At 31.0% G+C, this 18,532-nt stretch overlaps 3 protein-coding genes across 10 annotated transcripts in view; 1 reads left to right on the top strand and 2 right to left on the bottom strand.

Annotated features, from left to right (window-relative positions):
• Positions 1–50: 50 nt before the first annotated feature.
• LOC125063994 (pre-mRNA-splicing factor ISY1 homolog) lies at positions 51–6,077 on the bottom strand. Of its 2 annotated transcripts, XM_047670756.1 has the most exons (7): positions 5,979–6,077; positions 5,651–5,673; positions 4,986–5,149; positions 1,704–1,907; positions 1,127–1,276; positions 373–464; positions 75–282 (listed from the first exon to the last, which is right to left on the bottom strand). In XM_047670756.1, exons 1-7 carry the CDS (start codon positions 5,979–5,981, stop codon positions 118–120), a joined length of 801 nt encoding a protein of 266 aa, XP_047526712.1. In that variant the 5' UTR covers positions 5,982–6,077; the 3' UTR covers positions 75–117. The 2 variants fall into 2 exon arrangements, with proteins under 2 accessions (XP_047526711.1, XP_047526712.1); XM_047670755.1 differs by lacking the exons at positions 373–464; positions 1,127–1,276; positions 1,704–1,907; ... (1 more) ...; positions 5,651–5,673; positions 5,979–6,077 and adding an exon at positions 3,770–4,877 and having other exon boundaries at positions 51–220.
• A 615-nt stretch (positions 6,078–6,692) lies between these two features.
• Positions 6,693–13,761, top strand: LOC125064129. Of its 2 annotated transcripts, XM_047670941.1 has the most exons (7): positions 6,693–6,893; positions 6,987–7,179; positions 7,274–7,357; positions 10,728–10,890; positions 11,686–11,978; positions 12,362–12,489; positions 13,035–13,761. In XM_047670941.1, the coding sequence occupies exons 1-7, from the start codon at positions 6,738–6,740 to the stop codon at positions 13,224–13,226; spliced, it is 1,209 nt and encodes a 402-aa protein (XP_047526897.1). In that variant the 5' UTR covers positions 6,693–6,737; the 3' UTR covers positions 13,227–13,761. The 2 variants fall into 2 exon arrangements, with proteins under 2 accessions (XP_047526897.1, XP_047526898.1); XM_047670942.1 differs by lacking the exon at positions 7,274–7,357.
• A 145-nt stretch (positions 13,762–13,906) lies between these two features.
• Positions 13,907–18,532, bottom strand: part of LOC125064316 (putative protein kinase C delta type homolog) — a 31,196-nt gene continuing 26,570 nt past the window's right edge. For all 6 annotated transcript variants that reach the window (XM_047671286.1, XM_047671288.1, XM_047671287.1 and 3 more), the window contains 6 exons: positions 16,560–16,733; positions 15,980–16,134; positions 15,642–15,780; positions 15,223–15,411; positions 14,905–15,045; positions 13,907–14,481 (listed from right to left, as the gene is read on the bottom strand). In XM_047671286.1, the coding sequence (XP_047527242.1) occupies positions 14,332–14,481; positions 14,905–15,045; positions 15,223–15,411; positions 15,642–15,780; positions 15,980–16,134; positions 16,560–16,733 (948 nt within the window). In that variant the 3' untranslated portion in view covers positions 13,907–14,331. The remainder of the gene's footprint in view (positions 14,482–14,904; positions 15,046–15,222; positions 15,412–15,641; positions 15,781–15,979; positions 16,135–16,559; positions 16,734–18,532) is intronic.

Here is an 18,532-nt window from a genome sequence, read left to right as displayed (position 1 = left end):
TACTTTTTTTTAAAAAGGGAAACCTATGTTTAAACTAATTTAGAGGAGAATGGGGAAATTTTAAATAATAACGCTTTTTATAGTTACAAATATCCTATAACTAAATTTATTCTTACGTTAGCTCTCTTCCATTTTTACATCTAGACAACCATATTTTTCTAATAGTTCCTGTTTTTTCCTTCTTAATAGCGCTTCCTCAACATCTCTCTGTGATGGTACGGCCACATGTGATGTCTCAATGGGTTTTTCTATTTCTTCATCCTCTATCCTCTTGTCATCAGGCTAGAATAGTTTAAGAATAAATTATTAAATTAATAAAATATATTTTTTTTTTAAATTATAATAAACTGAAATAAATTGTAATATACTCACATCTTCTGGGTAAATATTTTCTTCTTCTGTTGTCTCCTGGTCTTTATTCTCCTCTTTGTTTCTTTTCCATTCATCGACGGCTCTTTCTATTGCTAGAAGACCAAAATTCAGCATGATTATTGTATTATATTCACGTAAGGACTGTAACACAATTATAACATTTTTCACATATTATGTAAACATATAAAATAAATTTATTAGATTTTTCAAATATTAATATATTAATATGGTTAGTGGAATGATTAGTGGAATGAAGTATGATAAAAATTATTATCCAAAAATTAAGTCATACTATTATTCTTTAAGTAAGCGAACGTTTGTAAATAAGTCAGTCCAGTTCAAATGTTGTGTAAATTTTTAAGTTATAAGATTTTTTTAGTTAAATCGAAAGTATAATTTAAAGTACTCTCTATCTACTGCTAATACTAATACTAATCAATACGCTAATATTCTGTGTTCTGGTTTGAAACGGAAGCCACTATACATTACAGACACGAGGGATATAACACCAGATTCCACAGCCCACGGTTGTCTTTGTACTTTTGATGTAAGGAATAAATTAATTATTTTTAATTAACTATAGACTTAATCACAATTCATATAGTACTTATGAAGTATGATAAAAAGGTGTAACGCACTTGCTTCGAAAATGCATATGTACTTGCATTGCCAGTGTCTCGTCGCAACATACCACTAACCAACAAAAGGTTCATTTGCTCGTTGACCGTTCAAGAATATATAAATAAAAAGTCACCTTCTTTCTCCGCTTCCTGCTCTAACGGTAACAGCATCCCGTCGTCGTCGTCTCTATAGCCGTAGTAATCCGCGTCGACGTCACGCATGAGGTCCGCGCGAGTCCGCCGCGGCGCCGCGGGGGGCTCCTGCTCGAACAGTTCGCGAACACCTATGCGATATAATAATTAGTTACCTGGAAACTGCAGCGACGATATGTTTGTATTAAATAAACATATTTCATGCACACATACACATTAAGTATATAACTTAATAAATATACAACTGGACAGAAAGGAATTATTAAAATTAATTATATATATTGAAAATATTTTGTTTAATGATCACTATAAATCGGTAATATTATGAACAGAATGAGTACTAGTATTTGCGGTGTGGTCCAAAGTTGATCATAATACATATTTACAGTATATGAAAAATGTAGGAATATTTTAAGCAAAGTTCAAAAATTAAACAAAAAATAAATCGGTTGACGGAGAAGATTTTAGTACTGAACTCTTTTGTTCGACTGATATGTAAAATGACAAGTTTAAACAAACCATATTAAAAGGTGTCTACTATATAAATTTAAAAGGTACCTGGTAAATCTTTAGCAGCTCCGAAATATTTATAGCCTCTGTTTCCCGGCACTTCCTTTCCGTCTTGGTCCAACATCCTCGGCCCGACGCGAGCGTGATCAGGTCCGCCGAGCGATTTTATTTGTACTTCCCAGTGACGTTTCTCCCGCATCAGTTTGTTGATCTCGTCGTTCAAGTCTCGAATACGAAATTCACCAAGACCAGCTGAAATATGAAACGAGCGTTACAGTTATATACTGATCATCCGGTGTCATGTTGTGCTTACGACGAAGCTGCTTTCCTGGTCAAGAGAGATTAAGGGAGGACAAAGAGAGAGCAAATTAGATTGTGTTTTTAACATCAGTATCAATTAACTCGACTTCCTACTAAAATACAAATGCATTTCTATCGGAAATCTAAAGAAAAAGTTTGAAAAACTTCTTAAAGAACACAAATTTCGACTAATTGTATGATAATATTATTTAAGACTAGTAGTCGCTTTGCGTTTTAGGGGTTGGTCTTCGTTGTAAGGATAAAAAGCCGTTGCCCTTCTTTGAGGTTCGAGCTTGCTTCATACCAAAACTCATCAAACGGTTCAGGGATTTGCCCGTGAAAGCAACAGACACATAGACAAAGTTACTTTTGCTTTTATAATAATAGTATAAATTCAATAAAAAACATAAATTAAATGAGTTATTTATTTTTTTATAAAGAGTTTTTTTTTTCTATTTTTTATTCTTTATTGATTTCGCAGCACTTTTGGCTTTGCTTTTTTTACTTGTTAAGTTAGATTTATTTTTCTTCTCTTTCTTTCTATCCTTTTTCTTATCTGATTTAGATGGTTTCTCTCTCAATGTATTGGAACTACATTGCTGAGCGATGTGATTGTTATCGACTAATCGTTTATCGCATGGAGCCTTTGGAGTAACGAGTTCTATTTCGAGATCGGTTTTTTTATCCCGAGTTTCTAGTTTCTTGCCTATTTTTAAAATGAACACGTCTTTTTGTGGGTGAACCATCTTTTCCATGTTAATTGGGACGGGGCAGTTAGAGGGGGTGACGTTTATTATTTTTCTGTCCCTGTTGTCATAGCCTTTATAAGTGTATTTCAAATTCGTTGAATAGGTGTTTGAACTCTTGTCCGGATAGCTCAACTCTCTGGGTAAGCCGAACTGTATTTGATCACCGGTATTATAAGGATTGTCTTCGCAGGAACACAGCTCTTGTATTCTATCATATTTGCCCATCCTCTCTATTTTCGTTGTTTTCGGGACTCGGATTTTTAACTCGTTTGTATTCATTTTTGTAAATATTTCATCATATTTTGCCAAATCATCTGAAAAGTTTATTTTTTTAATTTTGTGTGTAACATTTGTAATATTAATCTCAATGATACGCTAATGTACAGATGATAGTTTACAAGCGTGTGCGTAAACACAGAAGTAGAGAGCATTTAAATAGAGCTATGGCTATATGGAACGGCGATCCATAAAGGACGGTTAATATTTTTTACAGTGCCAATAGTAGTGACAATTTACTTGGCCTATTCGCTAGTCTGCCTATCTATTTGAAATATAAAAAGGCAATGGCTTTATGTGTATTCGGAGACACCAAAGTGTAGCACTTCTAACTTGCTCTAACTCTAGATTGCTACTAAGAATGGACGAAAGTAAAAACTTAATAATATTCGATTGGAAATCAGGGCAGGGAAACAAAATAACAGTAATTATAAATTACCTCGTTGATACCTGCGAATATAGTCATTCTTATTTAAATATTGTTTAGTAGACCCTTGTCTGCTTGAAAATTGAGATAGTGGACTTTCACACCCTCTCGCTGACACCGTGTTACTGCTTTTCGGTGCTTCCTTCCTCGTCAGGGTATTTTCATCTAATAAGATTTTACCCTGGCCGTCCATTTCAACATTTTGACACGAATACATTGACATACCATTATCCTCTTTCATCAGAACTGAGGTACATTTTGGTTTTGAGGAAGCGCAAAACGCTGTAGTGATTTCCTTGCCGAGAAATGACATTCGAGTTGCTAACTCAATAATGCCTATAGAATCACTGTGGCCGCTGTCGCCACAAGACAGATAATACATATTTCTGTTGAGTGGAGTCGACGTTGTGCATATTATATTGTCGTTTGGTTGCTCCTTCGTCCACTTCTTGCAGAGTTCATCTCGTAACTCTTTGAACTCATTTGTATAGTCTATTTTCGTTTCGGCAATTTTCGAAACACAATTCGAACAAGGTGGTTGTTTAGTTAGTGATAAATTCACGATGAAATCTGTAATGCTGCATATCTTATCATATGTCATTGCAAATAAGGCTGATTTTCCAACGTTCAGATCGGAAAAATCGTCAATTTTACCATACGACGAATCGTACAGTGTTATCGGTGGTTTTCCCAAAAATGTTGCTGCAATAACCAAGTTGTTGTAGTCTAACTCAAAGCATTCGCATTTCATATTAATTTTGTTGATTATGATTTCAATTAAAAAGAGATGGTATGGAAAATTGATATCTTCTTTTTGACCCTTTAATTCTTGTTTTGTACGAACAATACCTTCAGACAAGCTTTTTATCGATTCCCGCAAGGCATTGGCTTCATCTGTTAGTATTTTACTCATGTTTGATATTTTATTTATATTACTGTAAACGGGTGTATTGTGTAAGTGTTCTGTATTATCCGTAGGTTCAGCCTGCATTTTTTTTATTTCATTATTATTGTTATTCCAAACCTTAGGACTTGATAAGAAGTCCTCTTTTCCTATCACATTCTCTTCTCTGTTGTCATTCAAATCTTTCCTAAGGCTTAAACTTTTCAAACTTTTATTTTCTACTTGAGTCGCTTCCAATGATTCATTTTTGATACTTTTTTGACTTTTAAGTGACAATTGCACAGAACCTTTAACGGATGATGCAGGCGTAGTGACGACTGGTGATGTACGAAGAGTGCTGGTTTTAGGTGATTGAACTTTAGGCGACTGAACTTTTTCAATAGGCATGACAGGTGTAATTGGTTCAAAATCATTTCGTGATCTGATGCTTGATTCTCTTGGAGACTGGGAATTTGATAGCTTTGCTTCATTCACTTGTTCATCAGCCATACCTGTTCTGCTAGATTAATCTGGATCGTTATAGTAGAAAATATTTTCACACTACATAATTTTGTAATGTTTTATGATGTATTATTACCATCATAGCCTAATAGATTTTTATAAATTTGAATAGTTTTTTTTTATTTCATATAATATGCCTGTAAAATTAATTGTGGCTTTATAATGTGACTTACCATTTTGAATTTGTGCAACTTTTTTTGCAATTTCTCGGACAATTTGAAGTCTCCATTTTTCTGCTTGTGGGAGATCATTACACTCAGAGGCAAGGTAAGGGCGACGCTCCCTTTGCCCACCCGCTTCTTGTACTTGTGCAGCACGCCAACGGGCCAATGTTGTCCTATAAAAATATAAAATTTGTGCTTAAATAGTTTTTTTTTTTTATATAAACCAGACATTATCAGAAAATATTAAAGTATAAATTTAATATTAGAATGCTTTAACCGATTATACAAGTCATTAAAAAAAACCTACATTAAATGAAAACTGTGACTTTGAAAAAAGTATAAAAACAAAAAGTTAATATATTAATAAAGAAATAAATACAAGTTGACCATATGCATTTTAGGGTCTCATTAGCCATCATATTGTGATACAAGCTGTGTAACACTACGCTGACTAAAAAAATTAACAAAGAAGCACCATCATAGGAGAGATTTCAAAATTGAAGTACAGATTTCTGTCTGATGACCAATCATAGGTGTTGCTTTTGGTATCTATATGTTAATAATATACATTGAATATATTTTTATAAGAACTCATTTTTAAATGTTTTTTGAATTTGGTAATTTAAGTTAATGTTTTCTTTTGCATTGGATATATACTGGTATTATGAACTTACATAGCTTTTTCTGCATTTCTTGCCTGTAATAAAATAACAATATATTAATTTCATTTTGATTACATATGAACTAAAACAACAAAGTGCAACTATTGCAACAAATTACAACTTAAGTCGAAAATAGTAAGACAAAATACATATATAGATTAATATATCAAATGCAGCAAAATATTTAAGGCAAACACATGATTTATGTTCAAATAAGTTAAAAACTTAATAAAGTAAGAAACTCTTTTAATAAAAAAGAAATTAATGTTTGGGGGTGAAAACTAAATCGAGAAGACTTTTCTATACTATTAAATAGTGGAAACTATCTGCGTTTACTTACCATGTTTACTTATTGTTATTAACTTATTATTAAAAAATTACTAAAAGATAATATCTTTCAAACAATGCTCTCCAAGACTTATTTTGACATTGACATTTTAAGACATAACTGGCATTGAGATTTGACAAATGTTTTCATAAGATTTTTCGAATTCAGCAAGGCAAAGAATTCCCTCATACGGCCGTTGTAACCATAACAATCCATCAACTATTGTCAAACTCATCATTTATTTTTGAATAATGACTAATTTTATTTAGTTATAAGGAGTTTTTTGATTTTGAGGATTTTGAGGAATAGTTGATGCTAGTTGTCCGCCAAAATGAATGTAATAATTTAGCAGTAAGGACTGCTAAATTATTAATATTTATGGACGTAAGGACGTCCGATTACAAAAATAATATAATGATTACGTAACGTATTTTAAAAAAATGTTTTATGTTTCATAAATATACATTAACGATATTTTTATTATGTACATACTGTGAGACCGTGAGACGCTAGTATAAGTGTCTGACGACAGTTGACAAAAATGACACATGTTGTCAATTGTCATTGTTTTTGTTTAATGCTTATTTTTAAATTTTTTATTAAATAAATAAATACAAAAAAATAAATAAATAAAAATAATAGATAAATAAATGCATAATGCTGTTTATTATATAGTATAATTTAAATTGTATTTAACCATTTTCTTGCCTCCTTTAAATAAAAACTTATGCTAACTTTAAACAATACAAGGTTTATTCTAGCGTATTAATAATGTCTTTAGTGAATCCAAATAAACATATATCTTATTGGGCGAACTGTCCTGCTGATATTTTGCTAGTAATTTTCAGGAAATTGGATTTTAAATCTTTGTTGAATTCCATGTTTATCAACAAATATTGGCGAGATGTTGTTGAATATTACTGTCATGTAAGCCTTTTTACCAGTCTGTTTTCAATACAAAAAATACTTAAATATCGAATAAAAATGTGAAAGGTAAACATATAATTTTATTTTCTATAGCATTTTAATATCTGGGACAAGTTGATAGAACATGGAATTGATAATAAAGGCATGTCTTTTTGTGAAAAATCTACATTGGGCTATAGAGATATTATTCAATGTGCTCAGCGATGGTATAATGTTAAAAATGCTGCTGTACGTTTCCATCATCATTATACATTTGAAGTAGTTAAAAGTATATGTGTTTATAAGGGTAATAATATAAAATTTTCACGAAGGCATATTCCTTCTATATTAATTATATAAATTATATATCTTTATTGATATGTATTGGTTAATCATTCTAGATAATCTTATAGTTGTGACAAATGAGACTGTGAAGTATTTTTCCCTTGAAAATTTTCTACTTATGAAAATTTTAAACAGAACATGTAAGTTTGATAATCAATGAATTATGTCCACTGTTTAACTGTCCATTATTAATAACCCTACTAATATTATAAATGTTCAAGTAACTGTGTGTTACCTGTTCACTCTTAAACTGCTGAACAGGTTTAGATGAAATTTATTATTGGGACAATTAGAGTTCTGTGGACGGACATAGTGTACTTTTTTAATTTCATGGGGGAAAGAAAAGGTCATGGGTTAGTGGACTATAAAGTTTATTAAATTTTGTGCAGGTACCACAGGTTCAACTAGTAATGTATTGCTTTTGTAATCATGTACAAAAATAATTTGAAAATATTTTTTTGCTGGATAAATGGCATATTACAACTTATGAGAAGGACCTGCTCACCTTTTGATTATTGATTTGTCTTTATTGAACATTGAGCTTCATTGCAACAAAAGAAACAAACTATATACACAAATATATACAATATAGACCTTTTAAATGTAACCAAGATTATGTTAATGTATTCAATAATTTTGTCTTAATAAACATTGTCCAGGAAGGTATTTATTTCTGCACATAGAGTCTTAGAATAAATGAGTTTAATTTTTGTTGTATATCAATATGTAATCTATCAGAATTTAACAAATAATAATTTAACAAGGAAAAAGTAAAGTATGATTTAAGAGGACTACAAGAGCTAAGTGCCCTTGAGAATCGCACGCACACACTTACAAAATCGACAAAAACGGCAAGCCCGTGTACTAAGGGTTAAGCGAGGTAACGAGATTACGCCCAAATATTCTAATAGATGGCGCCAAACCGAGCGACGTAAGATCAATCATAAATCTCATAAAAAATAGATAGGACAACAGAATTATTTTTATTTCTTTCGATGTTAGTTAACAAATGATTATGAAATAAAACTGATTCAATTAAACTTACAATATTTTTATTTATATTTTGTATACAATAAAATAGACAGTTAGTTTTAACCTTTTTTTCTATTATTTATATTATTATACCACAATTAGTTCTTATACTAAATATTGAAACATACCAATTTTTAACATTTTATAAAAGTTTAATGATCTATTTATATAATAAAATCGTAAGTGTTCGAAATCTGTAGTGTAGTGACCGTGGGGTAACATATAGCGTAGTATTTGTTCGTTTTATTAATATTGGTTCATAAAGAAAAAATATATATTAAATTAAAAAAAAAAAAATCTAAATATTTACTAAAAAAGAAGTTGTCAATTCGGTTTGGTTGAATCATTGATGAATGAAAGGTTAATCATAATAGGTTTAATCATAAATCTCATAAAAATAGATAGGATATTAGAATTATTTGTATTGCTTTTGACTGTTATTCGAAAATGATTAAAAAATAAAACTGATTTAATTAAACTTAAAATATTTTTATTTATATTTAGTACTACAAAAAAAAAACATTTAGTGTTAATTTTTTTTAAAAAAATTTTATTTAATTTCACTTGTATGTATTAATGTTATTACATATGTCCTGGAATCTTGGAATAAATATTACACCCACTTTCAGCTAAAAGTTGGCACACATATTTAATCTCGATGACAATGCACGATTCATGAATTGCTGCTATATTCAATCCAATATGGCGGACGTTACAAAAAAATTTAAATTTATGAATTACGTACAAATGACACTTCTAAATATTCTAGTTCTCTGGTTCACAACAATTAAATTTTTTTTGTTACGACTTTACTTTTTTTTATTATTATTAAAATTAGTTCATACATAACTTTAATTCTTATTATAAACAATCGATAAAATTAAACTCTTACGCAATATAAATAGCTTCCGTGTTATTGTTTTCGACTTTCTTTATTCTGTAAAAAATAAATATATGTTAGTAATTACATTTTTATTAATTATAAAATTATGTATTTAAAAAATATGTATCTTAATATGTCATAGTAGTTATAATGAAAAAAAAATGCTTCGAGTTCATGGGGATCGAATGTAGTCACTTGATCCCCATGAAAGTCAATTGATGTTTTCCTTCCTTTGACCAAATACTCTATCGTAATTATTAAGAATTGCTCGAAAAATCTGATTATATGCAAACTGATTGCACATTTTTCTAATAGATGTTTTCAATATTCAAAATTTATAAAAAAAAAAATATGTTTACTAATTAAATACTCTTACCTTTTAATATCATTCATATATATGTTCGGCGCTTGATTTATATAAACGTTTTTTAGTTTTCCTCACGCGTTTCACTTTATTTCCCATATTTACACAATTAAAATTTATAACAAAAAATATTATTAAAAATCAAATGCCTAATTACTACTACACTATTTTAACTTAATATATTTATTTACAAGAAAGAATAAAATTTATTATAAGAAAACATGAAACAATGAATTTACAATTAAAATTACAAAAAAATATCTCGTAACGTAATGAATGATGCGGCGAAAAGATCGACACGTCTGTATAGCATCAGGCCTCGGCCGGCATTGTCTGTACACGGCGTTTACGCACACATGCGTACGCATTTTGTTCGAAAATAAGAATATCGGATTTAAAAAAAATCTATTGATTTTACTAAAAAAGTGAAACCGAGGTTAAATAGTATATTGCTTGTAGAATAATCTGACAAAAAACCAGAATTATGAAACGTATATAAGTATAGTTATTATTGATTAAAAGATCTTTTTAGAGGTAACTTTGTGATTTTTTTCTATCGTACCAAATTAATTACATCATGTTTTCAAAATAACAAATACTTAGCATGTATCCTGAAGATTATCATATATTTTTTTCATTTGGTTTACTGCATTGGATCATATACTTTTTTGCATTATAAAACTTGCATTTAGCTCATGTAGTCCCCTTAAGGGTTCCATTTTATACAATACACACTAAAACGAAACATTTCAATACACAAAATATTAAATATATATTATAACAGAGTTTTACACTATGATATTCCTGAACATTTTTATAGCCATTTTAGGCATGCCAAATTCGCGGTATGATGCTATTTTCCTGTAAAATAGAGTTTTAGCGCTGAGTTAATGTGTTGAATTTATGAGACAACAGTCGCCAGATTATTTCTTCGACGTATTTCATATACGGACTTACTATTTATTTACAAATAATGAATCAAAGTCCAGAGCATCTTTTTACCGTGAAATGAAATGATCCATATAATTGGGTCAGAATCTTCAACCCATACACTATTATGTATAATATTTTATTCAGCATGAAATATATTCTAAATTGACCAGATGAAACTCAGTGGTTTTGAGCAAATCGAACTTAAGCTTTGCATTACTTGCGGCCTTTTATCCACATGCTTTATCTAACGATATAACTCGTATATATTATTATTTTTATCATAACTTTATGTTTTAAGGCCTTAAATATGAGGAAACTAGCTCATTAAGAGCTAACTTGAGTCTTCCAATGGATGGTGTGATTGGATACAATGTACTTACGCTTATAAATAAATTACATAATGAAGACTGTGATTGTACTCAAGTAAGAAAGGCTGAGCTTTATGATATAAGTACATACAAGTAAGTTGTATAATAACATTTTCATGATCAGCTTCGTTTAAAGACACTTCGATTTTCAATTTAAATATACCCGCCCGACCCGGCTTCGAAAGGGTGCAATGCTGATACTGAATATTCTACAGTCTTTATATACAACGTTCGCCAAGTTTTCAGTCAATTCCAAGAATTCAGGGCCATATCGATCTATATTAAACGCACATTATATTTAAGGTACTTAGTTGGATAAGGATTAATGCTGTATTACTTAAAATCGCTTCGTAAGTAAGCCATTATTTATCGTATAAAGTTAAGGATAAAAAATGGTCACTGTGGGTTATCTCTAAAGGATAGACATATACCATCGTAAACTTTTTTGAGCTGTACAATACTTTAATAGACTATTTTTATCTATCTCGTAGGATTCAGCCAGCTTTTGCAATGTAAGCTAAAAAATGTGTTTATATATGACATAACATTAGAAACTAAAGTGATCAATGTTTCTCGAATAAAATATATATATATATATAAATATATATATAACCTTCGTCTGGAATCACTCTTTCTATTATAAAAAAAATCGCATCAAAATGCGTTGTGCAGTTTTAAAGATCTAAGCATACACAGGGACAGACAGACAGCGGGGAGCGACTTTGTTTATGCTATGTAGTGATGAGTTTATGGTTCATAATCTGTTTCTAGCCTTTGTCTCTGGACTAAATTTCATCAACAAGGTCATAACAACAAGCATGGCCGACCTATACAGTATTTATAGTATTCATATGAAAATATTACAATTAGCAAAAAATATATTTTCAGAGTGTATTCGAACTGTTGCTATGTTATTGACATAAAGAATGTTCTATGGGTGTACAAAGCCGATAAATGTGAATGGGGTGTTAATTTTATGGCAAGATACTACGGCAATAAAGATTCCATATGTGGTCTGAACGTAAACCAGGAGGAAGTGTATGTTTTACTGAAGAGAGGAGATGTCCTTCGTGTTGATAAGGAATGCAAGAAGTTTGAGAAGGTTTTTGAATTAGATGTTCCAATGCATTACTTGGATACGAAGCCGTATATGTTTGGGGACTACAGTGTATTATGTGCGGGTGAGGCTATCTTCTGTATGGCAATTTTTACGTGGTGGTAGGGCTAGTCTTTTGTGTACCACACTACACACTCGTTGATTTGGTCGCAATATTCCCAGTCTGCCTACATATTCTCAATTCTCAACTTTTGTATATGATTTAATATATAAATCTGCAAATGCTTGCTTTTTAAAGATTTACTTACTTACTTACTTACTTACTTTTTAAAATATTATTAATAATAAAGATGCTTATTCACCAAGCGCGAGAACAGTAAACAACAAAAAAATATTAGTACATGAAATAAAAAAAATCTCTGGTGAAAAAGTTAGTGGATTGCACTAGTATTATGCACTATTTATATAATTAATTACAATATATTTAAAAACGTTTCATTTTATAAGTTCCGACTGAAAAGGAGTTCCAAATCCACTCACAAAAAGGAGGAGACCAAATAGTAGCTGCTTGTCCCGGGCTCACATGCGTGATGGAACACGGACACGTCTTGCTATTGGGATACGAAGATGGCAAGGTATGATTTATGTCATAAAAAAATAAATTAAAGTAAATGTTCAACTTTATTATTATACTATAATCAAGAGCCGAGATGGTCTCGTGCTCGGCGGTGAAGGAAAACATCGTGAGGAAACCTGCATTTGTATAATTTTATCGAAATTCTGCCTCATGTGTATTCCACCAACCTGCATTGGAGCAGCGTGGTGGAATATCCTCCAAAACCTCTCCTCAAAGAGAGAGGAGGCCTTAGCCCAGCAGTGGGAAATTTACAGGCTGCTAATGTAAATGTAATGTAAAAATATAATCAAAGTAAGACAGACAGCAGAGTACACTAAAGATGAGCTAGTAAGACGTGTGCAGTTTAATTTATTTGCATCACAAACCAACCGTAACTCGATAAGTTCTCGATCGTTTGTTCCTTTAAAGTATGCTCATCATCAACTTCCTATACTCGTATTTCCTAAGGCACTAACTTCGAATGCCCTTAACGTACTCCTTACGATTTTATTATCATAAAAAAGAACTTTTAATTATTTTATTTTCAATTTATGATTTATGCAGATCGAGATTTTCCTCACGAATAATTTGATAAAAAATTTAACTACACCAGAGCTGCGATTCTTTTTACAAAGCTATTCAGAAACAACTATGACAAAAATCATCGCCTTGGACGTGTATGAAGACAGACATGGCCATCATCTCTTCGTAACCACCAAAAGTAATATCTACGAGCTCTTGATATACGACAAATGACATAATACTATTATTTTTAACGTGACACTTCTTAATAGCCGACTCGATAAAAATTAATACGAGATTTAAGAAAAAAAAATTACGGACGTGTCACATTTAGGCACATTTCGCTGCATGTGAGAGAGAGAGAGAGAACAGATATGTCTTCTTCTTTAATAAGAAAGAGAGCTATATATGTATACAGTCACTGCGCTAGTGGAGCAAAGGAGAGCGATATAAAGCGATAGAATAAGATAGGTTCGTACATATTCGCGTTGTAGATCTACGCCTTCCACGCTACATATTATGAACTATATACACAGGTGTTGCTATTTTTTTTTTAAGTTTCACTAATGTTATGTATACTGTGCTGCACGCGTTTTTTTTTGTATTTTATTTAAACAATTATGAGGCAAAGGTGGTAATTATTGTCGTTCCGTTTTATACTTGATTATATTTGATTGTTGATAATTTTATTTAGTATAACGGTACAAAAGTATGGTGTAATTAATACAGGTGTAGTTCAGATTAGAATAGGCTAAAGATTCCCGGAATTGTTAATAATTTTAGTATTTTTATTACAATTATTTAAATATTAATTGTTCAAAGTTTTGTTTAGTATTTTGTAATACATACAAAATTGGTATATTATATTTCTTATAAGAAAATTATAAAAAAAATGTAAGTAAGAAAAAAATATATAAAGATATAACTTTATCTCATTTATTTTCTAAATAATGTTACATTTGATATAATATGTTGAAAATCTACTTATGTATAAAATATGAATACAACATCGTGATACATTCGTCTACTAACATTTGTGTTCCAGACACGATACAACTCTGCCTAATTGATATGTACAATTTTTATATTACATAACCATTGTGTTGTAAATAAAACTTTTAATGCTTAAAACCTTATTCGTTTCTTTTTTTAAATCACACTCCAATTTATTAAAAAAAAATACCAATAGTAGATGGTTACCTTTAACCATATTTTTTCTTAAACCATCGTCTTGATCGATGATTTTTCTCTAAATTGATTAATTAATCCACTGTTCCCATATTCACATGGCATAGTGTTATTGAAATTCAAACCTTATAGTTTAAATGGAAGGTCTATTTTAGCGGTCTGTTGCATTGGGATTTGTGTACGAGAATCCTCTGAACGGTTCTTGATCCATCGATTTGAGGACCTGTGGTTCGACAGCAGTGAGCCGAGGCCGCTCGCCAGTAAAAGCCCGGTCGAAGTATTGAGTGTCCATTGGATGTCTCTGAAACAGTTATTTTTAAAATTTATATTCACCCTCATTTGATTTTTTTTTGGTCTTCAAAACTAAATTATATGTTGTGTCAGTGTTTATGTTCTGCTTTTTTTTTGACAATTCTCAGCTTAATTACGTCAGTAAATAATACAATATCACAAATACATATCGCATACCTACAAAAAGAGAATTATTTCTAGGTACTAAAATTAGAAAAGGACCTTAAATGTGTCCTTGTGGAACACCCATTTTTAGCACAGATACAGAATAATTTATTCCATTAATGAAAATATTGACTTAAGTATGAAGCAAAATCCCAAACATAAATCTAAGAAGTATCAAATTAATTCCTTTAACGACTACCTATATATTTATGTAAAAAAACACAAACGTATCCAAAAATAGTTGCCACTAGAAAAAATGAAATCTCACCACACGTGGTTTGAAGGTCGCGTCTAGTTCACGTCTCTCGAGACGATCCCATTGTACGGGATGGAAGAAGTCCTGGTCCCGGATGTCGCCGTGCATGCACTCCGCGCCGCCGAGCCGCGTGCGCGCGTCTTTGTCCAAAAGCTACGGAAACATAATTTTACAGAACAAACTTAATCTTAAAGTACAGATATGAGTGCCACATAATACATTGTCGACATAATATTTAATAACTATTAGACATAAATATTTCATAATTGTGATTAAATTAAAAAAGATCCTCTTATTCAAAATTAATTATTTCTTTAAGTACAAACTTACCCTTGTTAATATGCTAAGAGCCTCTGACGACAAGAATCGCGGGTATGAGGGCATTTCGTTGCAAATTGACCAGAACAGCTCGTCCTCATCACAGCCACTGAATGGACTCTGACCGATTAACATTTCATACAATAATACTCCAAAGGACCACCAATCGACATTTTGACCGTATTTTAGACCTTTGATTATCTGAAAGAAAAGTTTTTATTTTATTATAACAATAAAAAGTGAATTAAAAAAATAATAATCATATAACAGAATAGGCGTGAACGTGGATATATTCAAAACTTTTAAGGGTGTTTCTTCAAAGTATTAAAAAGAGACTAACTGAGAATAAGACTTAGAACGAGATGAATAGTATACAAGATAGAGATAAGGTCAAACAAATGATTATATATAAGGAAATAAAATATAAATACTTCAGGTGCCATATAGTCCGGTGTGCCGCAAAACGTATCCGCGGTCTTGTCTAGGTATATCTGTAACTTGCACATGCCGAAGTCTGCTATCCGCACGTGACCGTCGAAGTCCAGTAAAATGTTATCCAATTTCAAATCTCTATAAAAATATATATCGATTATTATATGATGTTAACATAGTAATTGAAATCGATTATAAATAGTTCCTTGTATAGTCATAATCATCCTATGGTCCAATTCTAAAAACGTAATAAAACATTACAACACATGTCAAAGATTGTATAAACGTAACGTTAATGAAACCAGTGACCGAAATAAGCGGTAATTTAAATTCCTACCTGTAAACAATGCCTCTTTTATGAAGAAATTTAAGTCCCGACACGATTTCGGCCGCATAAAACCGCGCTCTCGCTTCCGGAAAACGGCCGCTTTGTTGAATGTGAAACATTAGGTCACCGCCGTTCAAGTACTCCATTACGAAGAACAGATGAGACTAAAAAAAGTAATCAGCATTACACCCACGCATCGTTTTATTGTAATCGACGTACTATTTTATTCAACCGAAATATTTTTAAAACTTTAAGTGCAAAGCAATTGCTTCTACCGTCTAATTACGTCAAAACATTTGCACTAAACATAATTTATAGAGTCAGAATTGATCTCAAATAAATTCTGTATAATATATTACAGACTAACATTTATATATCAGGCTGTATATACCACATGCATATATTTTCATGAATAGTATATACGTTTATCTGTATTCAAGACTAGACCATTCATTAAGTGATTTTGATAATAGGATATGATTTATAATTAGATATGTTAATTATAAGCTACAATATATCTAACTAAGTAAATGCACGTCACAACTATGTAATAACGTCTGACAAGTCATATACGTAATTATATACTCACGTCTGTTTGGAAAGTCGCGAACAAATGGCAAAGGTAAGGATGATTTGTACCAAGTGCGAGGACTTTTCTTTCGATGAGTGTGCATTCTACGTCGTCATCTTCCAAGACGACATCTTTCTTTAAACATTTAACAGCGTAATAATACTCCGTGTCTCTCAACTCTGCTAACATGACCTGGAAAGTTTCAAAGATCTCAATAAAAATACTATTTTATCAATAAAATACTTCAAGCGTGTCTTGATCTCATTAAATTATTAATTACGTATTATATTAAAATTTAATTCATAAAAATCTCTTTCATTTAATATTTAATGTCGTAATTAACGAGAACATTTTGATGGGTGTCCATAAAACATTATAACAGCTTTGATTTATATAGCACGAAATATTTGACAAGCGTGCAACGTGTGCGAGGTTTTCATTTTAATCCTAATAAATTAGCGCTTTCTCCGTAATTTGGCCCATCGTCAAAGGCAATTGGGCCATGCGCCGAGCAACCGGGAAGACGTTCCAGAACACGGCCACCACGTCTCTAACTCTCTAAGCACGTGTCTAACGAGATAAACACTCGGGATTTGTATAATAACTTTAACCGTTAAAATAGTTCATACCTTTTAAAGTTCATGCATAAAAATTCAATAAGATCACCTACTACGTATCGAAAAGTTGTAGAGATAAATTCTACGTAGACGATATAATAGAATCTATCGCAATTATGTTTATATTGTCTTATGTCAGCAGGTGTGAGTAATTAGAATATAATTATAAACCCTAATAGTAATTATAAAAGTATAATATCGATTACAAATGGACACGAGGCCGAGGCCATTGACACGTGGTCTTTGACGTTTTATACGAATGTGGGCAGTGATGTCAAAACCGAGAATAGACCGTGTATGTAGTAATACTTGCAGGGCAGGTAAAGGAGAAATGCAGGTGGCAAGCTGCCATTATGTTCTGCCAGATTTCGCTCCATATAGATAATCGAGACCAAACACAAAGAACACGAGTATAGCGCTGACTCTGATAACCATTAAATGATCCTGTTCAGTATTATCTACAAATTACTGAAACTTATGAAGTTAAATTGGAATTATACAAGAGTCATAATTTAATCGTAAATTAAAGTAAAACTAAATAAATTACTAACTGAAATAATTATCTGATATGGTATGATATACCTATAAGATTCTTATTTATAAAAAAGTAGTTCGTAAATAAGATATTCTGATAAATATCAATGCAGTGAAAATTTTCGTTACGGTGCCAACGTGCCTACTGTAACTGTTCCTCCGAAGGTTCATCGTACTCAACTTGTTGATATAAATATAATTTGACATTTCCATACTGCCGAGACATAAGCGTCATACGTAAACGATATATTTGTCATTGGCTCTTTTGAATCAACCACAATTAAGAAAATAATTTAGTTTATTTAAAAATCATCTAACATTATTAAATTATTTGTTTCGTATTTGTAATGTAGTAAAATAAATCGACCGTTAAGAGAAAAAAATCATTTAATATGAATCATTATTATGACTGACACTTCGCCACCTACATTTTGTGTAATGTCTCCGCTATTATGAAATAGTTTACATGCAATTTAAATTGTTTCTGGACATAAATTGGTTATACTTTCATCACGTTATAAATATAAAACGAATTAATTTGATACGTTGTTTTTAAATTGTTTACATAAGACCGTATACCGTGCCGTACTAAATGTCCGTACATTTAGTACGGCACGGTATCATATCATTTTTAAAATTGATATGATTTAAATTATTTTTTGTCATTTTTGACAACAATATTAAAAAAAATGTCTCAAAGTATAAAACGTAGCTAAAAAATGTCTTAAAATATTAAGTTTTAAAAAGTTGCGTAACAAACCATTTTCCAGTGGCCCACTTTCATTTTTATATTTCTGTTTGTGGAGCAGATATATTTAATTTAATGCGTTTTGATTTTCT

Source organism: Vanessa atalanta, chromosome 5 (genome assembly GCF_905147765.1).
Source record: "Vanessa atalanta chromosome 5, ilVanAtal1.2, whole genome shotgun sequence".
NCBI lineage: Eukaryota > Metazoa > Arthropoda > Insecta > Lepidoptera > Nymphalidae > Vanessa > Vanessa atalanta.
The sequence above is the reverse complement of the archived record's forward strand: the minus strand, read 5'-3'. Positions and strand labels throughout refer to the sequence as shown.